This window comes from Microtus pennsylvanicus, chromosome 4, assembly GCF_037038515.1.
Source record: "Microtus pennsylvanicus isolate mMicPen1 chromosome 4, mMicPen1.hap1, whole genome shotgun sequence".
NCBI lineage: Eukaryota > Metazoa > Chordata > Mammalia > Rodentia > Cricetidae > Microtus > Microtus pennsylvanicus.
Window position 1 is genome coordinate 39,169,186 of NC_134582.1, and position 24,910 is coordinate 39,194,095.

The window sequence follows — 24,910 nt, forward strand, 5'->3', positions numbered from 1 at the left end:
GCAAAGACAAGCTGAACAGGAGGCTTGGAATGTCTGTTAGCTACAGGACTCGTTAAGCTACCCAAAGCCTCCTTTCACGTTTAAAGTGTCAAAGATGAGCATGCAGTTGAGGTGAAAGAAGTCTGTGTCATCTAGTTTTCCAAAGCATATTTCTGTTAAAGCAGAAAGACAAAAATTGGCATATACTATAGAAGAGTTCTCTAAGAATTTTTAAAAGATTAATTCCATGTGTGTGTATAGTGTGGGGTGTGTGGGATGTGTGGGGATGGGGGATGTGTGTGTGTAGTGTGGGGTGTATTTGGGGTGTGTGTGCGTTGTGTGTGTGTGTTATGCGTGTGTGTTGTGCATGTGTTGTGTGTGTATGGGGTGTGTGAGGTGTGTGTGTGTGTATGGGGTGTGTGTGTGGTTTGTATGTTGTGTTTTGTGTGTGTATGTGTGGTGTGGTGATATATCTTACATTATGACAGAAAGTGAGAGTGTTGTCAAAATCAAAATTTAAAGTAAAACATTACTATCTTTCTTACTAAAGACTACATGGAAAGGCAAGTTAGGTAAATCTGTTAAAACACAACCTTTCCCTGAGGACCTGAGTTTTCTTCATTCCTCATCTTTCTTTCAGTAGCTTCTCGTTCGCTGCAGAAAAAAGAAACGAATAAATATTTCTAGGATTATGCTGAATTATCTTTAACCAAGTATTTTTCCAATGCTAAACATTAACAAACATAACACTATAGTCTCATGCCTTAAAAACACCTAGACACACGTTTCTATCTGTTGTTTCTGATGGATGGACATTCTACCATGGCAGCACACTCAATGGTCACCAATTCTGTTGCTTTCCTATCGTCACGATTCAAAGGATTCTAAAGGGCTGTTGCTTCTTAAGGGAATGGGTTTATTTCAGACTATAGCTTCATTTCTCCTTTTTTTTTTTTTGATACTTTGACAGTTGCTTCACCTTAAGCTCTGGTTTGTTTATTCTTCATGTAGTTACAATGCTTTAAAGTTTACCCACGTTTTAGAAAACAAACTAATCTTGAATCTCAACAAAAACTGTGTTGTCAATGTGACTATTTCACATACAAGATGGCCTGAAGTCCCATGACATACACGGTCACATGAGTGACTGAGCCTTTTTGTTTAAAAGACACTGACTGCCCAGAGGTGGTGTCCAATCCCAGCACTTGGGAGGCAGAGACAGGCAGAACTCTGTGAGTTCGTGGCCAACCTGGTTTACAAAGTGAGTTCCAGGACAGCCAGAACTGTTACACAGACAAACCCTGTTTCAAAAAACTAAAATAAATAAATAAAATAAAGAGATAAATAAAAATAATAAATAAAAAAGTCATTGACTTGTAAATGTATCACGATTGTTTCCCACCGTAGACCACCCAGGTGTGACTACACATCTCATTGTTTACAAGAACAGCTTCTCATTGAGTGCTTTGAAAACTAACACTAGTCTTCATAAATGAGGATGGATTTGTCTATAATGTATAAAACCAAGTGTCATAGGTTTTTAAATGACAGAAATTCTTTCCCATCAAACAAGCATGATTTATCAAACTCATCAACAAATCTGTTCATGTACAACATACTCTGACATACACACTTGTTAACATGTGATTTATAAAAACCATCAACAAGCACACTCACATATAACATGCTCTAACACATGGCACACTTGTTGACATGTGATTTATCAAACTCATCAACAAGCCTGCTCACGTACAATATGCTCTGACACATGGCACACTTGTTGACATGCGTCTTGCCATCTGGGCCTCGGATAGGATCATTTTCTCTGGTGCAGATCAGCTTCCCATCTCTCTGCATGCTCCTGAATTCATGGCATTGATCCTGACAAGAGGACAGAGAAAATATTACAACCTTAGACAGGATTTAGAGTCTGAAAGCACCATGAAAGTTAGGCACGGACTCATAATGTTTGGAAGAAAATAGAGAAAATGAGATTTCAGAGAATGGATTACGATTTAAAGGTACTTTGTCCCACTTGTCTTCTCCAGGGGAATTTCATCACTGCCTAAGACAGCTCATCTCATTTGTACGAAGTCTTCTGTGATGCTATGTCCCAAATCTGCCTGTCTGCAGCTGTGCTCACTATTCCACATGGAAAAACAGGCCTCAAAATACAGAATGGACTGAACATATTTACCCGGCAAGGCATTCAAACATATAAATCCACAGTTCTGTTCTGTAATGATAGTTTTGCATTTATAGGTTGTGTATGTGTACATGTGTGTGGGCAAGCCTACCATGGCACATGTGCAGACTCAGGGGAGCTGTAGAAAGCTTGGTTTTCTCATTCCACTGCATGAATTCCTGGGATCAAATCCAGAGTTTCAAGCTTGGGGGCAATTGTCACGTTACCTTCTCAGCCAGCTTGCCACACAGCCACATCTTTAAGATATTTTCTATCATGTGAATTACATCAGCTCATATGATGTGCACCCATTTTTCATTTTAGAAAAGACTCAGAAATACTAAACAATCAATGTAAATGCTGGGTTTGTGACCAGCTATCTACTGAGTAAGCTCCCTTATTTTTACTTCTTTGTTTTTCCATGGAAGAGAACAAAGCCACTAGTTTATAAGATGAGAGAGCTGGGATTTTTTTTATGTTAAAAAAAATCAGCCTTAAAACAATGGCAAGGGAACTGGTCCCATGAGATTTTTACCTTGAACTCCCCCTAACTCCAAGGAGACCTTTGGAGGCACTCATTATAATACTGATAGTGGCTTAGCTTGGGGTTGCCTTTTTTTCTCCTACAGACAATCCCACGCTTACTTTATCCACCAAATTCTTAAAGTTATCTCTGAAATTGAGCATCAGATCACTATATTATTTTTCTCAATAATGTCATTTTCAGAAGCAACTGCAGTTATTTTCTTTCCAGCTGCTAACAATAACACATGCACACACACACATGCACACACACATGCACAGACAAGCACACACACAAGCACGTGCTCACACACTATACACACATACACACAAATGATAACACTCATCATCATCGTACAAATGTACTGCCAGATTTTGGGATTTGCCCTCCTGATCTACTTATTCTTTGTGTGTGGTCCTGTCTCTTTTCTTAGCTGTAACATCAGAGAAATACACAAAATAGATTTTGCAAACTGTTTAAACATAAGAGCAAATCTTATTTTGATTTACATTATAAAGAAATATATAGCTCTCTTTTGACAAATTTCAAAGAACTATTCTCTATACAGATTGCAGTTTTTTCTTTCTAATTGGATTTCATAGGTGAGAAGAGCTGCATCATAATGGCTGTTCTGTGCCTTCATTGCGGAAAGGAGAGAACTATTGATAATGCCCCAAATTGATCACTAGGTGGCAGTCAAGTGTCATCTGGTCACATTACCATGCATACTCCCAGTTTGTTTCTTGATTGAACTTTTTGGTGCTTTCCTTTTCCTGCCCCACTCCCAAGACCAAGCCCTTCCTGTGTCCCAAATACTTTTTAAAGCTTCAAATGATATCCGCAGAGTGGATAGTCACAACACTGGTATTGGTGCTGGTCCTGAGAATGCGTAGCACCCGCGTTAGAGTTCTTTTTAAGTCGTGTCATGCTCGTTTTGGTAGAGCTAGCCACGTCTTTTTCTGTTTACTACCATATCCTCAATAATTGGGAGAGAATGCGCACTTCAAAACAGTTAGTTACCTGATTCCCTTTACAATGAATATTTGGGTGGGCCTGTGGCGCTAGAGTCTAAGAGATCAGAGCCTAGCCTGAAAGAGTCAGGACGTACCTCCCCTGCTAGCTCCGGTCTCTAACTGCCCTAAAGCTGCTTTGCTCCTTATCTTCTGTGGAGGAAAAATGAATGTGCAAAAATATGCCTCTTTATGTGTGCACACTGTCTCCTATGCATACCGCAAAGATTTGCACATAAATGTTCTTCTCTGTGCCACTCCAACCAGACAGCTCTGATGCTGCGCCTGGAACCGGCTTTGAACTGTGGCCAGGCTCCCCAGCCCCGAGAGCTCTCTCTGCCTCTATGGCTCTCACAGTCTCTTTCTTGTCCCTTCCCTCTGTCAGGTATCTCTCCGTGCTTTTCCTCTCTGAACTAAGCCTCTTAGCGTTTTTAGAATGTGTATAATATTCTTTCACCTCACAGTTCCGTTATGCTGCCTCCAACATGATTCATCCTCCCTCATAATATTCACCTACGTCACCGTGGCCCAACCATGCTCCCATGGGTGCAAGGTCTGCTCTCCTGATTAAGCTCAGTTTCTCAAAGGCAATTTCATACTGGCTCCAAAGCCATCACCTCCGTCTCCTTAACATGAACCTCCCAAATTCAGGTATTGACGTGTCTGACATATTACCTCCTTATCATTCTTGTTTGTCCCCGTGTTTCTCTTGGCTTCATCCTCTTTCTTTTTCTTTTCAGCGGCCTCTCTTTCCCTGAGAGTAAGGATGGGAAGAAAGTGAATACGTGTCTCATTAATTATAGGACTCACTTCTAAAGCGCTCGCTGTTCTGCACGGATGCTGTAACGCGGTTACTACACTATCTGGACGCACAGCCAGAGCACTGGTGCTGTAACGCGGTTACTACACTATCTGGACGCACAGCCAGAGCACTGGTGCTGTAACGCGGTTACTGCACCATCTGGACGCACATCCAGAGCACTGGTGCTGTAACGCGGGTACTACACTATCTGGACGCACAGCCAGAGCACTGGTGCTGTAACGCGGTTACTACACATCTGGACGCACAGCCAGAGCACTGGTGCTGTAACGCGGTTACTGCACCATCTGGACGCACATCCAGAGCACTGGTGCTGTAACGCGGGTACTACACTATCTGGACGCACAGCCAGAGCACTGGTGCTGTAACGCGGTTACTACACATCTGGACGCACAGCCAGAGCACTGGTGCTGTAACGCGGTTACTACACTATCTGGACGCACAGCCAGAGCACTGGTGCTGTAACGCGGTTACTACACTATCTGGACGCACATCCAGAGCACTGGTGCTGTAACGCGGGTACTACACTATCTGGACGCACAGCCAGAGTACTGGTGCTGTAACGTGGTTACTACACTATCTGGACGCACAGCCAGAGCACTGGTGCTGTAACGCGGTTACTACACTATCTGGACGCACAGCCAGAGCACTGGTGCTGTAACGCGGGTACTACACTATCTGGACGCACAGCCAGAGTACTGGTGCTGTAACGCAGTTACTACACATCTGGACGCACAGCCAGAGCACTGGTGCTGTAACGCGGTTACTACACTATCTGGACGTACAGACAGAGCACTGGTTGGGAAGACACTTACAACCTCTCCTTGCACATAACACACTTGTTGCCATGAGTCTTGCCGTCTGGACCCCGGGTAGGGTCACTTTCCCGAGTACAGAGGAGTTTCCCGTTTTTCATTTGGCTTCTAAACTGGTCACATACATCCTGAAAATAAACGAGGAAAGATAATCAGAAATGCTTTTTTTCATATAGTATTTTATTGGGTTTGAAAAGCCAAAGGTTTCCATTCACACATCTGGCAGCCACTTAACCTTGCTGAGGTAGGCAGGATTATGACATAAGAACATCCATGTCTTTGTGTGGAGTGTGCAGATAGATATGTTATTTTATCAGTTAATGTAATCTTCTCAATGGAGAATTAAGAGCACCAATCAGTTGTATTTGAAGTGTGAAGGTTTTTCGGGACCGGGGGGAGGACTCATTGCTACCATGAGGGTTCTTGCTCAAGCAGGGGAATGAGTCCCAGAAGGATAGAGAATCAGCCGTGAGTAAGCATGCGGGCTGGAAGGCAGCCACAAACCAACGAACGCAGGCGGCTCCTGGAAGTCAAGAAGACAGCAAAGGAATTTCATACCCTGCGACTTCCACAAAGGAGCACAGCTCCGCCGACTCTTTGGTTTTAGCGGGGTCATTTGGAACCTCTGACCTCCACAAATGTAAGGCAATAACTTGCAGTACTGTGAGCCAGGGTCTATAGTGACATTTTATAGCAGCAATATAAAACCCAGTGTTAGCTCTGACATTCTAAGAGGAAGATCTCCACTGGCTACATCAACAACAACCTCTTTCCACACTTTGGATGGTTTGCATCAAACGTTGGCACTGACTTACCTTCCCCGTGGCTGAGCCAGTCCCATTTGATCTTTCGGCAGAATTTTTATTTCTTTCCTCTATGTCTTTCTGCCTATGAGAGAAAGGGTGGAAAAGTCATCTTGTTGGCACAACTGCACGCGCAGGATGAATGGGTCTGAGGGCTTGTGTCCTAAACCATCTTTTTCACAGTGAGTTTCTCCACTCTCTGAGAGCACAGTATGATTCCAGGGCAGGAGGCCCCTCACCACAAAATACATCATAAAATCATTTGATTATAGCCTTCACAATTTCTATCCAAATTCATCTCTAGTCTTGGTCCACTTTCCTAGAGTGGTGGTCCATGATTTTGACGTTAAGAAAAAAAATCATTATAATGTTATTTCTTAAAGCATGGCCCCAAATACTTAAATAAATAGTAAATTCCAATGAATGTAAGTCATAGCACTTTAATCAATTTAATTATTAAAAATAGAGAGTTCCTACAATGCCATAACATGCTGAAAAATCTAATTATGGTCATACCTTCGGTCAGACACCTCCACTAATTGAGAGATAGCTCAGTTGGTAAATTGCTTGCCTCACAGACATGAGGACCCAAGTTCGAATCCCCAGCACCCACATGAAAAGCAGTGGTTGGTGTCAGGCAGATGCTTATAATCCCAGCGGTAAAGACACAGAGACAGGAGGATCAATGAAGGCCACGGGCCAGTAAAATCCTGGTCTTCCACCCACAATATACAATGCATGTCACACATGCTGACAATACAGAGTAAGATCTAGGTGGCCGTACAGAAGAACTGGACTGCGGCTAGAGCCCACTGGCTAGAGCCCTCAAATGCACTCTCCACAACGCTTTTAAGAAAACCAATTTTGGGGCTGGAGAGATGGCTCAGAGGTTAAGAGCACTGACTGCTCTTCCAAAGGTCCAGAGTTCAATTCCCAGCAACTACATGGTGGCTTACAGCCATCTATAATGAGACCTGGCGCCCCCTTCTGGTTTGCAGGCACATGTGGAAGGAATGCCATACACATAATAAATAAATAAATAAATATTTTCTTTTAAAGAAGAAAACCAATTTCATTTTTCTCATTAGTAGAATGTCAGCATTGGTATAAGTGTTCATCACATAACCCTCAGAGAAGTGAAGAATGAATGAATTATACTTTGTAGCATGAGAGATAGATGCTACACATTTACTGATCATGCAATAATTAAATGTCACAACTAAAACTATCCCTAAGTTTGGGGTCACTTAGGACTAACTCAGTTTATAGATGGGACTAGCAATAACTGTGTTACCGATCCTAACAAGATTGATCAAAGTGGCTGAACTATGTCACGAAATACTCTAATACCGTTCATGGGGAAAAAATAAACCAAAGTAACTACTCCTGTTTTTGTAGTTAGGAATGTTTCATGTACTTGGCAGGAGCCAGGCTCTCTTAAACACTCCATGTTTCATAACTTGGCAAGAGCCTGGCTCTCTTAAACACTGTTTTGCAATTTCAAATGACTATCATTAAATTTCACTAGGCAATGAACAATATTATGATGACACTGGGAGGTCACAGAATTAGAGTGGTTAAAAGGACAATCGGCCACTTGATTATCTGTCCCCCATTTGGACTTATGTTCCTTAGGAAACAAAAGCGGGGGAAGCATTGGGATTAATGAAAAGACTTTTACGGAAGGAGCCCCAGAAAAGAACTGTGCGGCTGTCTTTTGGACACACTTGCCACGAGAAGCACTTACAGCAGCTCTTTACACATGACACATTTATTGTTGTACGGCTTCCCATCAGCACCGCGTACAGGGTCACTCTCGCGAGTACAGCTGAGCTGTCCATTTTTCATGCTTTCCCAGTACTGAGCACATTCCTCCTGAAAAGGAAGAAGAAAGCAGGCCACGTGAGCAGTCTTTTTCTTCCCGCCAAGCTCATGAGGCAAGCACTATCAGGAGCATTTTTTACTTTTACCCTTGCAGATAGTCCATGACCTAGGGACGCCATCCACAGAGAAAAGGGGTGCTAGAGTCATCCGTGTTCTAATTATGAAGGGTCAGTTTCGTAGCACTTAGTGTGTTTAACTTACACGGGGAAATTATAAAGTGGCTGAAGTCTGAGAGCAAAAATCTAAGGTCAGAAAACTGTATACCAAAGGCCAGATCTACATTTCTCTTTGTTCAGATGTATAATGTTTCAATGAAATAATCTTTCATTTATTTCTTTCTTTAAGCATCATTTGTCACTCCTTCTCTAGATAAAGGCAACGTGTTCACTAGACACGTTCCACAATCCGGAGAAGACAAACAAACAGCCTGAGCACATTTATTTTCTGAGAGTGGGAATTTATTGTCCTAAAGCAGACACACTAGATGAAATAGAAAAGACAGATTTTTTATTACAGGTAGTGTATTTGGGAGCAAAGTGATGGCCTTGATCTCCCTACAGCCTTAAGAAGGTGAACAGGCAGCAGAAATCTATGAAATGATGTTGTATCTCATTAGATGATGCCGTGCTCTCTCTGCAAAGTATCTCAAATGTGCTCAGAAGGACCTAAATAGTTTTCTCCTATCTAAGTTATTTTCCCCTCTCTCTTTAAGAGAACTTTGAGATAAAAGAGATGAGGTAATTTATCCAAAGTTTCATAAGTCTATATGGTAAGAGGCCAATTGTACAGACTCCTTAGTCTGTTCTGTTTCATCATACTGTCCTGCTTTGGAGAGCAGAAAAGATAATTCACAGGCTTGGCCTAATCCTCAGAAATAAAGAAGAGTGAAAGAAAGTAAAGATGCTGATGAGAATCAATACTGCCACGAAGATTAATGAGCTAGAAAAGGCTCAGGAGCCTGGGAAGTTTCACTGTCTCAATTAATTCCGGATCTAAAGATGTCAAGAGTCACAGAGCAGCAGGATTTATTAGTATCTTACCAGAGAGGCCAAGGTGGAAGACTGTTCTTCCAAGGACCTGTTTGTCTGGGCACTCTCTGACTTTCCCTTTCCCTCCAGCCCCATCCCAGTCTCACCAGCACTGAGTTCCACCCACATAAGCCGTGAAAGCTAGGGTTACCGCTCACCTTAGCCTTCTGTCTCCCACCACCAGAGCCATGGCCTGAAGCGATTCTCTGATTTTCCTCTTCTTTCTTCCTTCTTTCTTCTTTTTCTCTGTCGCTGAAAGTCAGAAAGTGGAAGGAACAATAGCTTTCTGAACAACGATTACTTTTCTATGAGCCAATCAATTGGATCTAGATGAAATTTATCAGGATGTATTTAATATCTATGTTACAAGCCCTCTTTTCAGAAAATCCAATAGATGGATTATGTGAAGTCCTTTGCTTGGCAAAACTTTCCTCATACTAAGAGAAAAACAACATCTACTTAGCTACCAGCTAGTTAGTATTTACTAAATGGTTTGCTCAGGACCTTTAACTTTATTTCTTAAAGTTTTTTTTTCATCTACAAGAGGACCTAATAATCATCATTTTCTTTAGTAAGCATGAGCTTCTTCCTCTATCATTCACTTTTCAAAAACAAAACATTGAAATTACCTCCAAGTGTATCTCTTCTTCTGGCTTGTATAGCTGTCTCCCGTTAATATTTTTCTATCACCCACCCCTCACCTTGACAACTTGTGTCTTCCTTCCTCCCTCTAGCTGGCCCTCACTGGGTAACGGCAACCCATCAGTCCCCTAGCACAGGTCGCATTCGGAATGTGAGACTTCCCTTCTATTGATCGCTGCTGCGTGCATTTTCCCTAAAGAAACCATTTTGCTGCCATTTCCTCCCCTAACTGAAACATTTCTTCAGCCCTCACTGCACGTAGAATTGATGTCCACGTCCCTGGTTTGACACAGAAAGTTGGTAAAGCTTCTGAGTTCTAAGTGTTGGTTTCTTACATACCACAGTTTTCCTAATTCGGACCATATGCAGTCTGTTATTCTCTCACATGGCCCTGTCATGTCATTTACATGTCTTTACCCAAATTATAACGTTCAGGTCCATTTCCACCCAAAACTTTCCATTAGCTTTCCCTTCACTGACGTCTGAAAGCCAGCTTTGTGTTTATGACCTTAGATGCAGACAACAGCTGGTGGACCACTCCCAGTCCATAGGGATCAAGGATATGGATGGGAGTGTTGTAAAAGATGGCAACAGTAAAGATTTCTGAACGTGTGATGATCGAAAATTAATTTCCAATGAAGCATGCAATGGATCCCTGCCATTGCCTGTGTTGCATCACGGACTTCGCCTCAGCATTGTTTGGAACACACAATATGCACGCTCTCCTCCGTGGGAGATGTCAGCTACTCAATGCCGTAGAGAACTGCCTAAGATCTCAGCTCAGGCTCACAACTATTACAAGTTGTGGATTGTAGTGCTTTGGTTTCCCTATAAACTAAAAGTTTTATGTTCGTACAGGAACATACTTAATAATGACTTAATTGTGGGGACTAAAGACTTTCCGTCATCGTTCTTCAGCACAGATGAATCAAGCTATTTTATCTTTTGATTGCATTATATTTGAGTGTTTGATTTTCAAATTGCTCTGTGAGTTTCTGACTTGTATTTCATAAAATATTTTTAAAACAAATTTTGTCTTCAGATTAGTATATAATTTTGAACAATTCCTAAGATGACTTCAAGTATACTTTTGCCATTTAAGACTACATACTTATAAAAAAATTGCATTCTCAGCATTGATGATTATATGATCAAAATATTAATCAACTTTGAAAGATTTGGAGATGTTTTGTGTTCTGCACTATCAAATACTCAGCCAAGATTTAATTCTTAATTTACAACTGAACAGTAGTGCCCATTCATTTGATTTTCTCTAATTAAATAAATGGTAAATAATTGTTTTATTTAAAGTTCTTCAGGATAGTTACAAGTAAGTGTTTGATTTGTGTATTTATTTTATGTATCCAGGTGTACAATAAAAATTTCTCAGGGAAAAGGCGGTGTGAGTGGCAAAGGTTTAAGAACCCCCAAATTGTGTGATCTCTGGCACCAATCTGTCTCATTCATCTTTGTTTAATCATTACACTCACTGGGTACTGTATGTGCTCAGTAAAATCTCTTGAATGATTTGGATGTTTTAGATTTACTTCTATACCCTGTGTAAGGCATTACTTACGTTTATTTCCTGAAATATGATTTTCCCCAAAGTACTGTACAGAGTGACTAAAAAATCCTGTGTATATTCTTCCTAACTGGAATTCGAAGATAAAGAGTATTTGACAACGGATAAATATTTTTATCAGCAAACATATGATTATCTGCTGAGAAAACTAGTAAGAAGTATAACAGTCTCGTAGTATACTGCTTCTAGAATTGTAACTATTGGGGATGAAAATAAGAGATTCCCCTGAAGATACTTCTTAGACAATCATTCCTTTCATATATAACGAATATCATGTATAATATTATATTGTGTAAGTCTGCTTGGATTATTGCCTTTCACACCTTCCTCACTCACAGTAGGAACTATCTCTCATGCATAGCAGTGTGCGTGTCTAAGTCTGCAGGCGTGTGGCTTCTCCTAGGAATTGTCTCATGCATAACAGTGAACATGTCTAAGTCTGCAGGCGTGTGGCTTCTCCTAGGAATTGTCTCATGCATAACAGTGAACATGTCTAAGTCTGCAGGCGTGTGGCTTCTCCTAGGAATTGTCTCATGCATAACAGTGAACATGTCTAAGTCTGCAGGCGTGTGGCTTCTCCTAGGAATTGTCTCTCATGCATAACAGTGAACATGTCTAAGTCTGCAGGCGTGTGGCTTCTCCTAGGAATTGTCTCTCATGCATAACAGTGAACATGTCTAAGTCTGCAGGCATGCGGCTTCTCCCAGGAATTGTCCCTCATGTACAGTAGTGAACATGTCTAAGTCTGCAGGCGTGTGGCTTCTCCTAGGAATTGTCCCTCATGTACAGTAGTGTGCATGGCTAAGTCTGCAGGCGTGTGCCTTCTCCCAGGAATTGTCCCTCATGTACAATAGTGTGCATGTCTAAGTCTGCAGGCATGCGGCTTCTCCCAGGAATTGTCCCTCATGTACAATAGTGTGCATGGCTAAGTCTGCAGGCGTGCGGCTTCTCCCAGGCATTGTCCCTCATGTACAATAGTGTGCATGGCTAAGTCTGCAGGCATGCGGCTTCTCCCAGGAATTGTCCCTCATGTACAATAGTGTGCATGGCTCAGTCTGCAGGCGTGCGGCTTCTCCCAGGAATTGTCCCTCATGTACAATAGTGTGCATGGCTCAGTCTGCAGGCATGCGGCTTCTCCCAGGAATTGTCCCTCATGTACAATAGTGGTCATGTCTAAGTCTGCAGGCGTGCGGCTTCTCCTAGGAATTGTCCCTCATGTACAATAGTGTGCATGGCTCAGTCTGCAGGCGTGTGCCTTCTCCCAGGAATTGTCCCTCATGTACAATAGTGTGCATGGCTCAGTCTGCAGGCGTGCGGCTTCTCCCAGGAATTGTCCCTCATGTACAATAGTGTGCATGTCTAAGTCTGCAGGCGTGCGGCTTCTCCTAGGAATTGTCCCTCATGTACAATAGTGTGCATGGCTCAGTCTGCAGGCGTGTGCCTTCTCCTACTCTCTGGACTCACAGTAGGTGCTGCACCGTGTGTCTTTTTACTCACAAGACAGCCTTGCACATGGCACACTTGTTCCCATGGGTCTTGCCATCCGGGCCACGCACAGGGTCATTTTCTCGTGTGCAGTAAAGTTCTCCATCCTTTAAAAGACTCATAAATTCATTGCAGTCCTAAGAGAAGAAGAGAATTGCAAAAGTTTAAATATTTTCTTGGATAGAGAGAGAGGTGGAGGGAAAAGAAGGAGGGAGGGAGAGAACCAAAGGATTTTCCCTACCTCTGGTGACTTTAACTTTCAATTCCTACCAAGTACATTGGACCAATAAATGGCTTTGTGGTTTGTCCACTTTAAAATTGAGCCCTGAATCCACACACATGTAAAATTCTCTTAATAAACTGTAGTTCCTTTATATTTTAAAAACCATTTATTTCTCTAATGTGTGTGTGTGTGTGTATTTATGCAGGAGTGAGGTCTGAGAACAGCTTGAGGGACTCAGGTCTGCCCTTCCATCATATGGGTCCTGGGGATTGAACTCATGTAGCCAGGCTGGGTGGCAAGCACATTTCCTCCCTGAGCCTGCTCACTCCTCTTATACTGTATTTTCTGAGGATTGGGCATAATAGTTGCTCAAAGGTTTATTGCTCATATCAATTCTGTTATAAAGCGATAAAAACACCATCATATTTTGAAGAAAATATTCAAGTTTGCCTACCATCCATACTCTCTTGATTCCTTTCACATGATCCAGAACAAAGATGGCTTCTGCTTTCTATTTAAAGACCCGACGCTCTTCCATTACCTTTCCACATGCCTCATCCCCAAATGAAATTTCCACCAGATGAACTCAACAAATTAGCTACAGTGCTGCTTTGAGGAGTACTCAAAAAGAACCTTAGAAGCCGGGCGGTGGTGGTGCACGCCTTTAATCCCAGCACTCAGGAGGCAGGGGCAGGTGGATCTCTGTGAGTTCGAGGCCAGCCTGGTCTACAAGAGCTAGTTCCAGGACAGGAACCAAAAACTACAGAGAAACCCTGTCTCGAAAAATCAAAAAAAAAAAAAAAAAAGAAAAAAGAAAAGAAAGAAAAGAACCTTAGAAAACCTTGTAAGAGTCCTATACTAAAGACTTATTTTTCCTAAATTAGTACAATATGATAAATATGCTTCTTGAGATCAGTATATTGAGATGCAATATTATATGTCCTTTAAAAAAAGTCAGGAATTATTTTCTTTTTCCAAATTATATTTTTTCCAATATTTGGAAAAAGCTTTCTTCTTCCTCAACAACTGCTTGAGTGCATTTATTACAATTTACTGAAAGAGCTGACTTAGGTCAATAGTGGCTTCAGCCTCCATTCCTAGCTCAGAACTGACGGAAATAATCTGTTTAGCCATCTCAGAAAGGCTGTGTGAGACAAGGGGTTGCTTGTAGATTCTCATCAGGATTAACCCACGTCTTAGATCTTCCATACAAACTGCTCCCTTGTTGTGATTCTCAGTGTCTTGATGGGCCTGCCAGCCAGGCTTTTCTCTTTTAGATTCTTTCTCTTTGAGCCTCTGACAAAGTCGGCACATATCTTCTCCAGAAACTTCACACTGAGGCTGGAGAGGGTAATTGTAATTCAGTGAATTCCCACCTCTGTTCTACAAAGTCTTTCTGGTATCCTTAAAAGCCACAGTTGGAGTGGTGTTTCTTGACTGACATGCTCCCAGCTAACCAAATGGGGCAAGTCAGGATGGGGTAGCCTGGAACAGATCTCCAAAGCACCAGCAACTGCGTCTTAGAAAGGCCTCCCAGTATTCTCTCTCAAGTGCCAGAGATGACCAGACACTGCAGGGTTGCTGTTTATGACACGAATTTAACAAGATCTGTTGAACTTGTTTCTCATCCTTTCCTGAGTAGGAGAGAATCCCAAGTGTGGCCTGGCTAGCACTACTCTGTTCATGCCTATGTCATGTTGTTAGAATTCTAATTTTTTACCAAGAAAGCTTAAATAACTGTTCTTACCACTTTTGGTTGAATTCCCTCACCTATAAGATGGAAATAAGAATATTCTTCATGACTTAATAATGGGAAATATGCAGCCAATATTTGCTTAAATGCTTAGTGACTAAAGTATAGAAAGTACCCAAAAGATGCTAGCTCTAAAATATGAAGAATTGAGAAAATACACAAATCACTTAACCATAGGGTTAATTACTGGTGGCAATTAGGATTGATTTTGTGTTTTTCCTAATAGCCCTGTCAGAAGTTAAAAGTCAATAATGATAGAGGACACATCCCCGCCCATCTCTCTTCTCTCACAATTGCTGCCACGTTCCTTGATTGCTCATAATTAGAAACACGATCAGCAATAAATCTTGCCTGCCAAAGTGAAGGCGAAAGTGGAAACTGCATTATACCGAATGCAGATGGCCGTGGGGGAGGGATTTTATCCTGAAGACGTTGGAAACTTAAAACATTCGTGCTGTTTTTAATTTCAGGTTCACACTTCCCTGCAATTCAAGTGCGTAAGTAGTCATCCTCCAGGTTCAAAACTCAGGAGGTCTTCAGAGACTTGATTCTAGTGCATATGGCCTTTGATGGGTACAGAGAAGTTACCACAGTCTGTAGTAAGTTACCTTGAGTCAGTCACTCCGAACCATCAAAAATATTTCTTAGGGATGCCGCCTTTAAAAAAATTTCTCCCTCATAGGTGACAATAAAAAAGTAAAGCAAAGTGTCTTAGGAAGATGTCTCGGTTTGGGGGCAGTCAGGACCCCTGTGTTTAATTTCTTTCTATTTTATCCCCTATAAGAACTTAGAAATATGGGTTCTAATGCCCTCTAAAACACTAATTTTGTAATCATGTTCTTCCTTCTCTCTAGACTTAAATTTCCATCAGACAATCTGAGGACAAAGTAAATTTGAAACTGTGTAATGTGATCAGAGTTTGGCCATTTGCCCCCTGTACCATGGTACTTGTGAATAAAGACGTAAGGGAAAGTAGACACGCTAAAGTGTGTAAGTTTATGGCTGTTCTTCTAGCCACAACTGCAGAATTAGTAGTAGTGGCAGAGGCTGCATGTTCACACAACTGAAATAATATACTCTCTGGTTTATACTCTCTGGTTATTAAGACTAGGATTTGGTGGGTAGATAGTAAAACTAAGGAAGTATGATTAAAGTTTTATGGAAACTGCTTGGTAATTGAATCTAAATATACAGTTAGAAAAAAATTCTTGTCAAACTCCGGACTATATTGACCCCCAAGTTTCCTCACAGCCAGGATCATCAATAATTCTGTGTGATGTTAACAGCAAAATGTCAAAACTTGACCTTTCCATCGTAGTTTGAGCATCACAGGATAGTTACCTTTTTAACATCTCTTTTAATCTTTACTGTGAACACAGCTTCATTTTCTTTTGCTTCTTGCTGGCTGCAAGAGAGGGATTGGCAAGAGTCATTACCAGCACCAATGCATAGCATCTTAAAGAAAAAAAAATCTCAGGTAGAATGGTCCTATTTACTCTAAATCTCTGCTTAATTTGGTAATTGAAAAATAAATAAATACGTTTCTCTATATCTCTCTTCTTCCTTTTAACATTGCTTTAAAAATAAAATATAAATGCTGTCGCACAATAACAAATACAACTCCCACTACATTTTTGATGGATAAAGAGTTGTCTTTTATACCTGAAAGCAACTAGAAGGATGATTAAGCACTAACAAAATTTCTACTTGAGATCACCTAATGATTCCACCTTTGTATTTATTAATCATGGTGACGACCACTCATTATATAGAAATCAAGGTCCAGCACTTTTATGTCATCAGCTCTGAGGAAATCTATTATTAGCACATGAACCTAACATAATGTTAATTTAAGCATCCTTCAGAACACTGAAGCAGTAGAAAGAAAGTGCTGTCATTGTGTGTCTTGATAATTCATCCCCCAAACTCATCACAAAGAAAGACAGGCTTCATTATCAATGTCCTGGACCAAGCGGGCAGTCCCACCTGTACATTTGATACTCAGCAGTACTGGCTGCCGCTGTACTCACAAGAAAGCTTCACACATGAAGCAGGTGTTTTCATGGATCTTCCCATCCAGGCCCTCAATGGGGTTATTCTTTCTGGTGCAGGGGAGCCGGCCATTTCTTACCTGGGAACGGTATTTACTACATAGCTCCTGTCAAAAGAAGGAGTGTTTGAGAAGCAGATCGCTAAACACTGTAAAACTTCCTCCACCTTTCACCCCCTTTGAAAACTGTGATGTCTTGCAACAATATATCACAGATGTACAAAGTGATGTAAGATATCGGTTCTAACTGATACCTTGTTCATAGACTTAAGTAACACATTATTTGGAATATAAGATTGCTGATATTAAAATTATTAAAAATATTAAACATTATTTTGATATAGTAACTATGAGAGGCAAAAGGCATAATAATTTAGTGTCTTGGTTTGGTAATAAAGTCTGTGGTATGCAGAATAATAGCTACTTTTAATCATTAGCTCTCACAAAAAATGCTAAGCATAGCTGTGTGTGCTGTAACTCCAGTATTGGGGAGTGGGCAGAGACAGGTAGACTGTTTAGCTAGCCTAATTATAAAACTTCTAGGACAGACAGCAAGACCCATCAAAGGGCAGTGAGCACAGAAGGCATAACTGTTCCTATCTGCCCTCCACTTCCTACACAGGAGATGCACAACCACACATTCATAGGCATGCACCACACACACACACACACACACACACACACACACACACGGAGAGCAAGGTACCACCGTCCCCACCACATAGACAAAGGAGAACTTTCAAATAAGGAGAATGCAAAAGCTTGAAGTCAAACATATAGAACATCAGAGAATAAGAATAAACAAGTATAGTAAAAAAGACACATTTTCTTAGACATGAGGATTCAAATTTATGTTCCCAGTTGTCAAAGTCATTAAGGATGCTGAGACTGGTGATTTGGCCAAAGAGAATGATGACTGGACATGTGTGTGCCATGATTTCTGGAGCAGATACCTGTATTGCTTCTCTCTTTGACTTTCCAGCCTCAACCTTATCCTTCTCTCCTTTGTCGTCTTTTTTCTTCTCTTCCTCTTCTAGTAGGCTGCAATAGAAGACACAAGCTAAATTCATTTCTCCAATTACTCAGACACATTTCCAGAAGGAATAGAATGTCTACAACAAAATCTTGGAAGTCTCCTGGACACTGGACCAGGGAGATAGCTCAGCAAATATAAGTGCTTGTTCATAAAGCCCCATGACCTGAGTTCAGTCCCTGGAACCCATTATGGGAAGAGGGAAATAACTCAAGAAAGTTTTCCTTTGAGTTCTATATGTGCACTGTGGTAGTACATGCTTGCACACACATACACACTCACACACACACACACTGAGCTCTGTATGTGCACTGTGGTAGTACATGCTTGCACACACATACACACACACACACACACACTGAGCTCTATATGTGCACTGTGGTAGTACATGCTTGCACACACATATACACATAAACACATACACAGTGAGCTCTGTATGTGCATTGTGGTAGTACATGCTTGCACACACATACACACACACACTGAGCTCTATATGTGCACTGTGGTAGTACATGCTTGCACACACATACACACACACACTGAGCTCTATATATGCCCTGTAGTAGTACATGCTTGCACACACACATACACACACACACACACACACTGAGCTCTATATGTGCATTGTGGTAGTACATGCTTGCACACACATATACACATAAACACATACACAGTGAGCTCTGTATGTGCATTGTGGTAGTACATGTTTGCACACACACATACGCACACATAAACACACACATACACTGAGCTTTATGTGTGTACTGTGGCAGAGCAAGCCTGCATGCATACACACACACACACACACACACACACACACACACACCACATGTACAAATGATGATGATTAAAAAAATAAATGTATAAACATTTCAGGACAAAACTACCTGTCTTAGGAGGTGTGATTATTTTGGACAACATGCAAAGATTTCTGTCTATATTACACCTCTTAAAAAGCAATAACAACAACAAAGGAAGACATATTTATCAGTGTGCAAGGACCTCTGCTGACGTTATTTTCTGTATGTCACTGATTTCAATCTATAAGAGGCCACAATTATCTTGATTCTTTTCTAAATCATGAAACTTTTACTTCCAAAGTTTCTATGATGTAATTGATGATAGCAAGAAATGATACCAAATTAGATGGTGGAGACATCATAACTTAAACAATTCCTCATGATAAGATAATAATTTAAATATTTTAGCATGGCTAAGTACATGACAATTCAAATTTTAGTTGCAATCATTAAAGGACATCATAACTTAAACAATTCCTCATGATAAGATAATAATTTAAATATTTTAGCATAGCTAAGTACATGACAATTCAAATTTTAGTTGCAATCATTAAAGGACGTCATAACTTAAACAATTCCTCATGATAAGATAATAATTTAAATATTTTAGCATAGCTAAGTACATGAAAATTCAAATTTTAGTTGCAATGGTTATTAAATAAGCCCAGTAAGATTCAACTGTAAGCTTTATGAGGTCCACCACCAGCCTAATATTCTAGGTTTTGCTTTTGTTTTTGCTGTTATTTTGAGACAATGTCTTACCATGCAGTCTAGGCTGGCCTCAAACCCACAGTCTTCTTGTTCTAGCCTCCAAGCTGGAGATTCAAATTTGGAACAACAAGCTCACCCCATTCTTGCATTTTTTACTGACATATGACATGCCAGAACTCAAAGTATTAGCAATTACCACATCTGATCGTTAGCATCAATGAGAACAAATGAGACAAACCTGTTTCTTCTTGAGTTGTAGGCCATTACTTATCCTATTGATCTACTTACACTATTTCTTTATTTGAAGAATTATAGGCATACACTTAAGGATGGATCAACCAATCTGTAAAGACTAAGATAATCAATAACTTTGGGTTTTACATAAATATAGTTTGAAGATAAATAAGGCTCATAACTTGAAGATAATTTTTCAACACTCATCTTGAGGTCGCTCTCAGGAGTAGCTTAGTATTATGAAAAACCCCAAAAGGTAGCTACTGAAATCTTAGTGGGCTGGACTCATGATTTCAGTATAAAACTGACACAGGACACATTGTATATTATCTCACATAGGAGAACTCTGGCAACAGGTTTGCCCACATCATCTGGCAAAGGAAGAGCTAGAAGGCTTCAACTAGTTTTACAGACAGAAGTTTTTGCATGTTTTAGTTTGGAGCTTGTCTCTGAGGGGTTTTACCCTCCACTAAGGCACTTACCAAACCATACCTTCCACTGGCAGAGGGTAATGATCTTCCTAAAAGGGTGAACACAATGTTCGCTATTCCACTTCCTGGTCAGGTATTTTAACAGTCCTTGTACACTAGCTCCACAGTTTTCCATCTAACTTTGTTTTTAACCCATATCTGAATATATTCACAGAATCACAGACTGTCAGAAGTAAGAGAGAGGCCAAAGAAAACACCTGATCCAATCTGAGGTGTGCTTTCTTCTTTTTTGTAAATGAAGACAGTCAAGTATAAACATTTAGTGATGAGTCTAGCAACTTGACATAATAAGAAGACAGAAGGAACAGAAGTGAATAGAAAATGATGTCTCTTTATTGTTCAATATTACTTAATATTACATCCATCTGTTTATAAGGTTTTTCTAGCATACACTCTGGAATCTCAAACCCAGGCAAGGATAATGGTGTGCGATTAGTTGAAGACACGAGGGTGCATACTCACAACACACTTGCACACATGGCACATTTGTTTGCATGTGTTTTTCCATCTGGGCCAACAACAGGGTCATTTTCCCTAGTGCACATGAGCATCCCATCCTTTGCTTGGTCCCGGAACTCACTGCAGATTTCCTGGAATTTGAAAGAGATGTGTCTTAGGGCAGTTACTACTTCTCCAGTATGTTATCTTACTATGAGTAATAAATAATGTTTAGTGATTCAGAAAAATTTAAGGAGAAATACTAATGTTGCAATAAATCATTAAGAACAAAGTGCTCATCAAAACCTTATATGCACAAGGGTTGCTCAGCTGTAAGAAAACAGAACCCATGAGCATAAATGATAAATTAGGAAAAAAAGTTGCTGAATTGGGTAACTTGGGGCCTGAAAGACAAATGCTTTAGGTTCTTCCTCATATGAGGATCCAAGCTTCAAATACATTGTTTTACATGTATATTTAAATTGGATCAAAGAAGAAACCAGGCCTTAGGAAGGAACACACAGTGAGGGAGGGAGGGTGTAGACTGTAGGTGAAGCAAAAATGGAGTGGTTGGATACTGAGGGTGAAAAGGTTTTATCAGGAAAGAGCACAAATGTATGCGGGAAACCAGGGAGTAGAGGGAGTTGTGGGAAAAGCCATATGTAAGCCTCACACCCCAATTCAACCATACAGTTGGAGGGAGAGTAGAACACATGAAATATTAGAAAAGAGAATGGATTACTTGGTGTTAAAGAATTAAGCGCTTGAGAGGATGATATAAAGTCAGGCTAATCACAACTATATGTGCATTAAAAAAAAAAAAAACCTTTATGGATGCTGGACGGTGGTGGCACATGCCTTTAATCTAAGAACTAGAGAGGAGAGGCAGGCATGTCTCTGTGAGGTCAGCCTGGTCTACAAGAGCTAGTTCCTTTGTTATTTCAATAAGGAGTTATGTTGTCAAACTGGCTTCTAAACAGTTATGTTTATACCTCTACACTCAAGCTGACTTCAACCTTGGTAACAGAAGCTTCTTCTTATTATTATTTTATTTTATTTTATTTTTTTGCTGTAGGTGTACATAGTCTCTTATTGAAGAGATTGAATGTTCAGACCTACATGGAACATCTTCATCAGTTAACTTCCCCTCTGCCGGTGTTTGGGGCACATCCCCAAGGAGGAGATGGAAGTTTGTAAGAGCTGGAGGATGGGAAGGACTGCTGTGAGCTGCTGTTTGTTGGATATGCCATGGCCTTCATTTTTATGAACTCATAGCAACTGTGGCTGCCTGCGCAAAGTCTAGCTAGCTAGAATGCCAGCATAGTTGGCCAAGGTTTTCTCTAGCTCCACCCTCATTAAGGAGATATTGGTAGTGGATAGTTACTGAGGGAGACACACGTATTCTTCTTTGATGATCTGACCAGATAAGTCTCATACTCTTACCAATGGTCCTATAGCCATGTATGTATGGGCAGTTCTAACTGGATTTAGTGAATTACCAGAAAAAGAAAAGAAAAGATGCTGCAAGGAAGATGTGTAAGACAACATATAAGGGGAGGTAGAAGGGGAAATAGAAGATGGATAATATCCTATTTCATTGCATCTTACATGAAATACTATATTAATAAAGGAAATTACAATTTTTTTAAAGAAGAAAATTTCCACATGGTCCTGGCATTTGCAGCAAGAGTATAAACATGCACTATCACTCAGGATATTTATAACTTGGCTTCAGAAAAAGGCAGAACATGTTGGTGGACACCCATAGATACATCTACATCATCTTTATATGTGTTGTACTGCGTGTTGCAGCCTGTAAAACCTGTGAAAGGTGACAAAGGAAGAGACTCAACGAGCCTCAGGAACCTTTCCTGGAGGAACTGAGGTTATTGCTGAGCTCTCCTTTATGTTCAGAATTCTGAGAAAGAAAAGGGAAAAAACATGTTCGGCTAAGAAATAATTAGTGTTTGTATCAGAGGGGAGAACAAGTCTGAAGTTTGGAGATTTTGATCTATCTTCAGGATGGGATCCTCAAAGGGAAGGAGATGTGGATGTGAGCCAGAGCAACCCCATCAGAGAAGGCAGAAGGAATGCAATGGGGGTATTTAACAGGGCTCTATATCTAGTCAAATATAATGTATACATCCAATTTTGCATCTAAATTACTAATAAAAAGATAGTTCCAGCTAACAAAGCAATTATTATTTTTAAAAAATCAGTTTAAAGGTAAACTTTTAAAATATGTAAACTTTCCCCAAATAATGATGTTTGTACATTCAAGGATGTTAAAAATACACACTGGGAAAATCTTGTAAATGTTTATTAAGTGGAAGTAATCTGTCATCTACACAGACATACTTCTCTTAGGGATCTATAAAACAGTAAAAGTGTAAAATCAAGGATGTAGACTAAGAGTGATTGGAAAGTCAAAATGAATAATCCTGGGAATTGGGGTTAAGAAACTAGTTCTTTCCCCATGACAAACATGATAACACGCCTGCTTGGCATTGGAAGTTTGGAATGATTGGAATTTTGTACTGTCCACTGGATGCACTCTAAAGGTATGGATGATGTAAATTAATCTTAGTAAATAGCACATATTAAGTATTTACAATCTCTGCCTATATAAACTAAACCTAATGAAGGCCAAACACATGCAAAAAAATCACTTACAAAAGTGGACCCTCTCATCTTTCACTATAGATGAGCCTCAAAATTTTAACAACAATAAAATAAAGTTGGTATTTTGCAAGCATCTTATCATGATCATTTTTTTTGGTTAAGATCTCTCTCTCTCTCTCTCTCTCTCTCTCTCTCTCTCTCCCACTCATCCACTAGCCACTGGTCATACCTGTTTCTAACTAAAAATATACCAGGTTTGTCTTTAACTTCTGGGCTCAAATCAGCCTCCTGAGAGCTGGACTGTAAGTATGAAGGTTACATGTTTCATTTGTTTATCAGGCATGAAGTTTAGACAGTAAACACTATGCTAGTGGGCAACTTAAACATCATGCCAACATGGAACCAAAACTGTAGGGCACAGCAACAATAGATCTGAGAAAATTACCTTTGCAGCTTCTCTTTTAACCTTTGCTCTTGCTCTGTCTTCTAGAATACTATGAGAAAGGGAGGAAGGAAGAGACTATGAAGAAACAAGTCTTATCGCTAGAGCAAAAATTCATCAAACTCATGGGCTCATCATTGATCGATGTTTTGACTTATTTCAGGCTACCCTGAAGCCTTGGACACCAAGCTTGTCATATATATATATATATATATATATATATATATATATATATATATATATATATATATATATGCTAATGAATTGGATTGTTAATTAGTCAATGAATTAGAATGGCTCCATTCTCTCAAGAACACGGTATGAAGGAGGAGCCTTCCCTGTCCAACTGCACCAGTTCAGCATCTCCTCATCCACACTATACACCTTCCACCACCCCAGCCACTGACAACCACTGCTCTGCTGCTTGCTATCTGGATTTTATTTGAAGTTCCCCTTAGAAGTGATCTCATGCCTTACTTCTTTTTGTGTGTTTCCTGACTAGTCTACAACTGTTTCTATCATAATAGTCACATTCTGAAAGCTCTCCGTTTGTTTTTGGTTGTTATTTGCTGATGTTTAAATGTGACCCTCAAAGCTGAGAGATACTTAGACAATGAAAATGCATTTTTTATCTCCACTTTGAAGACCCTCAAGCCAAATCTTCCCATGATAGTTCCCATGACCCCGCACAAGTCTAGCGGCCCCCTACTGTACTCACAAGAAAGCCTCACACATGGAGCATGTGTTGCCATGGAGTTTCCCATCAGGGCCCCTGATTGGGTCATTCTCTCTGGTGCAATATAGTTGTCCATTCTTTCTGACCTTGCGATATCCTTCACACAGCTTCTGCAAGGTCAAGGGAGAAGGTGGAGTTAATCAACACATGTTTTGTCAGAATACAAAAGTTACTGACATATCAATGTTTATTTCTTAATAGAGAGGGGCTCTTTAATTTTAGGATAAATAGTGGGTTAGCCTAGAGTAGATTTAAACTTTGAAAGAAGCATAAACATTGGTGTTTGTGTGTGTGTGTGTGTGTGTGTGTGTGTGTGTGTGTGAAGGTCTCAAGACACACATCACAGAAGTCACAGGAAACTTTCAGGAGTTGGTCCTTGCCTTCAATCCTCCACCTTGTCCAGGCAAGGTCTCTCTTATATTCTGTTGTTGCATGCCTGAGTACTCCAGGCCATCTGGTTAAAGAGTTTCTTACTATAGGTGTGCTGAGATTACAATGGCCCACATCAGCTTTATTTTATTTTATTAATATAGATTCCAGTGATTTAACTCAAGGTGTCAAATTTGGTACCCAGCACCTGTTCCTGTGAGTCATCTCCCTAGACCTAAAGTGTGGGTTTTA

General features: G+C 40.4%; 1 protein-coding gene across 1 annotated transcript in view; it reads right to left on the bottom strand.

The window, feature by feature from the left end:
- The window catches only part of Spink5 (serine peptidase inhibitor Kazal type 5), a 63,843-nt gene that overhangs the window by 7,938 nt on the left and 30,995 nt on the right, over positions 1–24,910 (bottom strand). Inside the window, exons 13-26 of the mRNA XM_075971125.1 lie at positions 24,272–24,399; positions 23,557–23,605; positions 20,514–20,641; positions 17,736–17,823; positions 16,763–16,890; positions 16,074–16,137; positions 12,769–12,893; positions 9,206–9,299; positions 7,883–8,010; positions 6,148–6,220; positions 5,333–5,460; positions 4,373–4,451; positions 1,733–1,860; positions 573–633 (exon numbers count right to left, since the gene is read on the bottom strand). Coding sequence (XP_075827240.1) covers positions 573–633; positions 1,733–1,860; positions 4,373–4,451; positions 5,333–5,460; positions 6,148–6,220; positions 7,883–8,010; positions 9,206–9,299; positions 12,769–12,893; positions 16,074–16,137; positions 16,763–16,890; positions 17,736–17,823; positions 20,514–20,641; positions 23,557–23,605; positions 24,272–24,399 — 1,401 coding nt within the window. The remainder of the gene's footprint in view (positions 1–572; positions 634–1,732; positions 1,861–4,372; positions 4,452–5,332; positions 5,461–6,147; positions 6,221–7,882; positions 8,011–9,205; positions 9,300–12,768; positions 12,894–16,073; positions 16,138–16,762; positions 16,891–17,735; positions 17,824–20,513; positions 20,642–23,556; positions 23,606–24,271; positions 24,400–24,910) is intronic.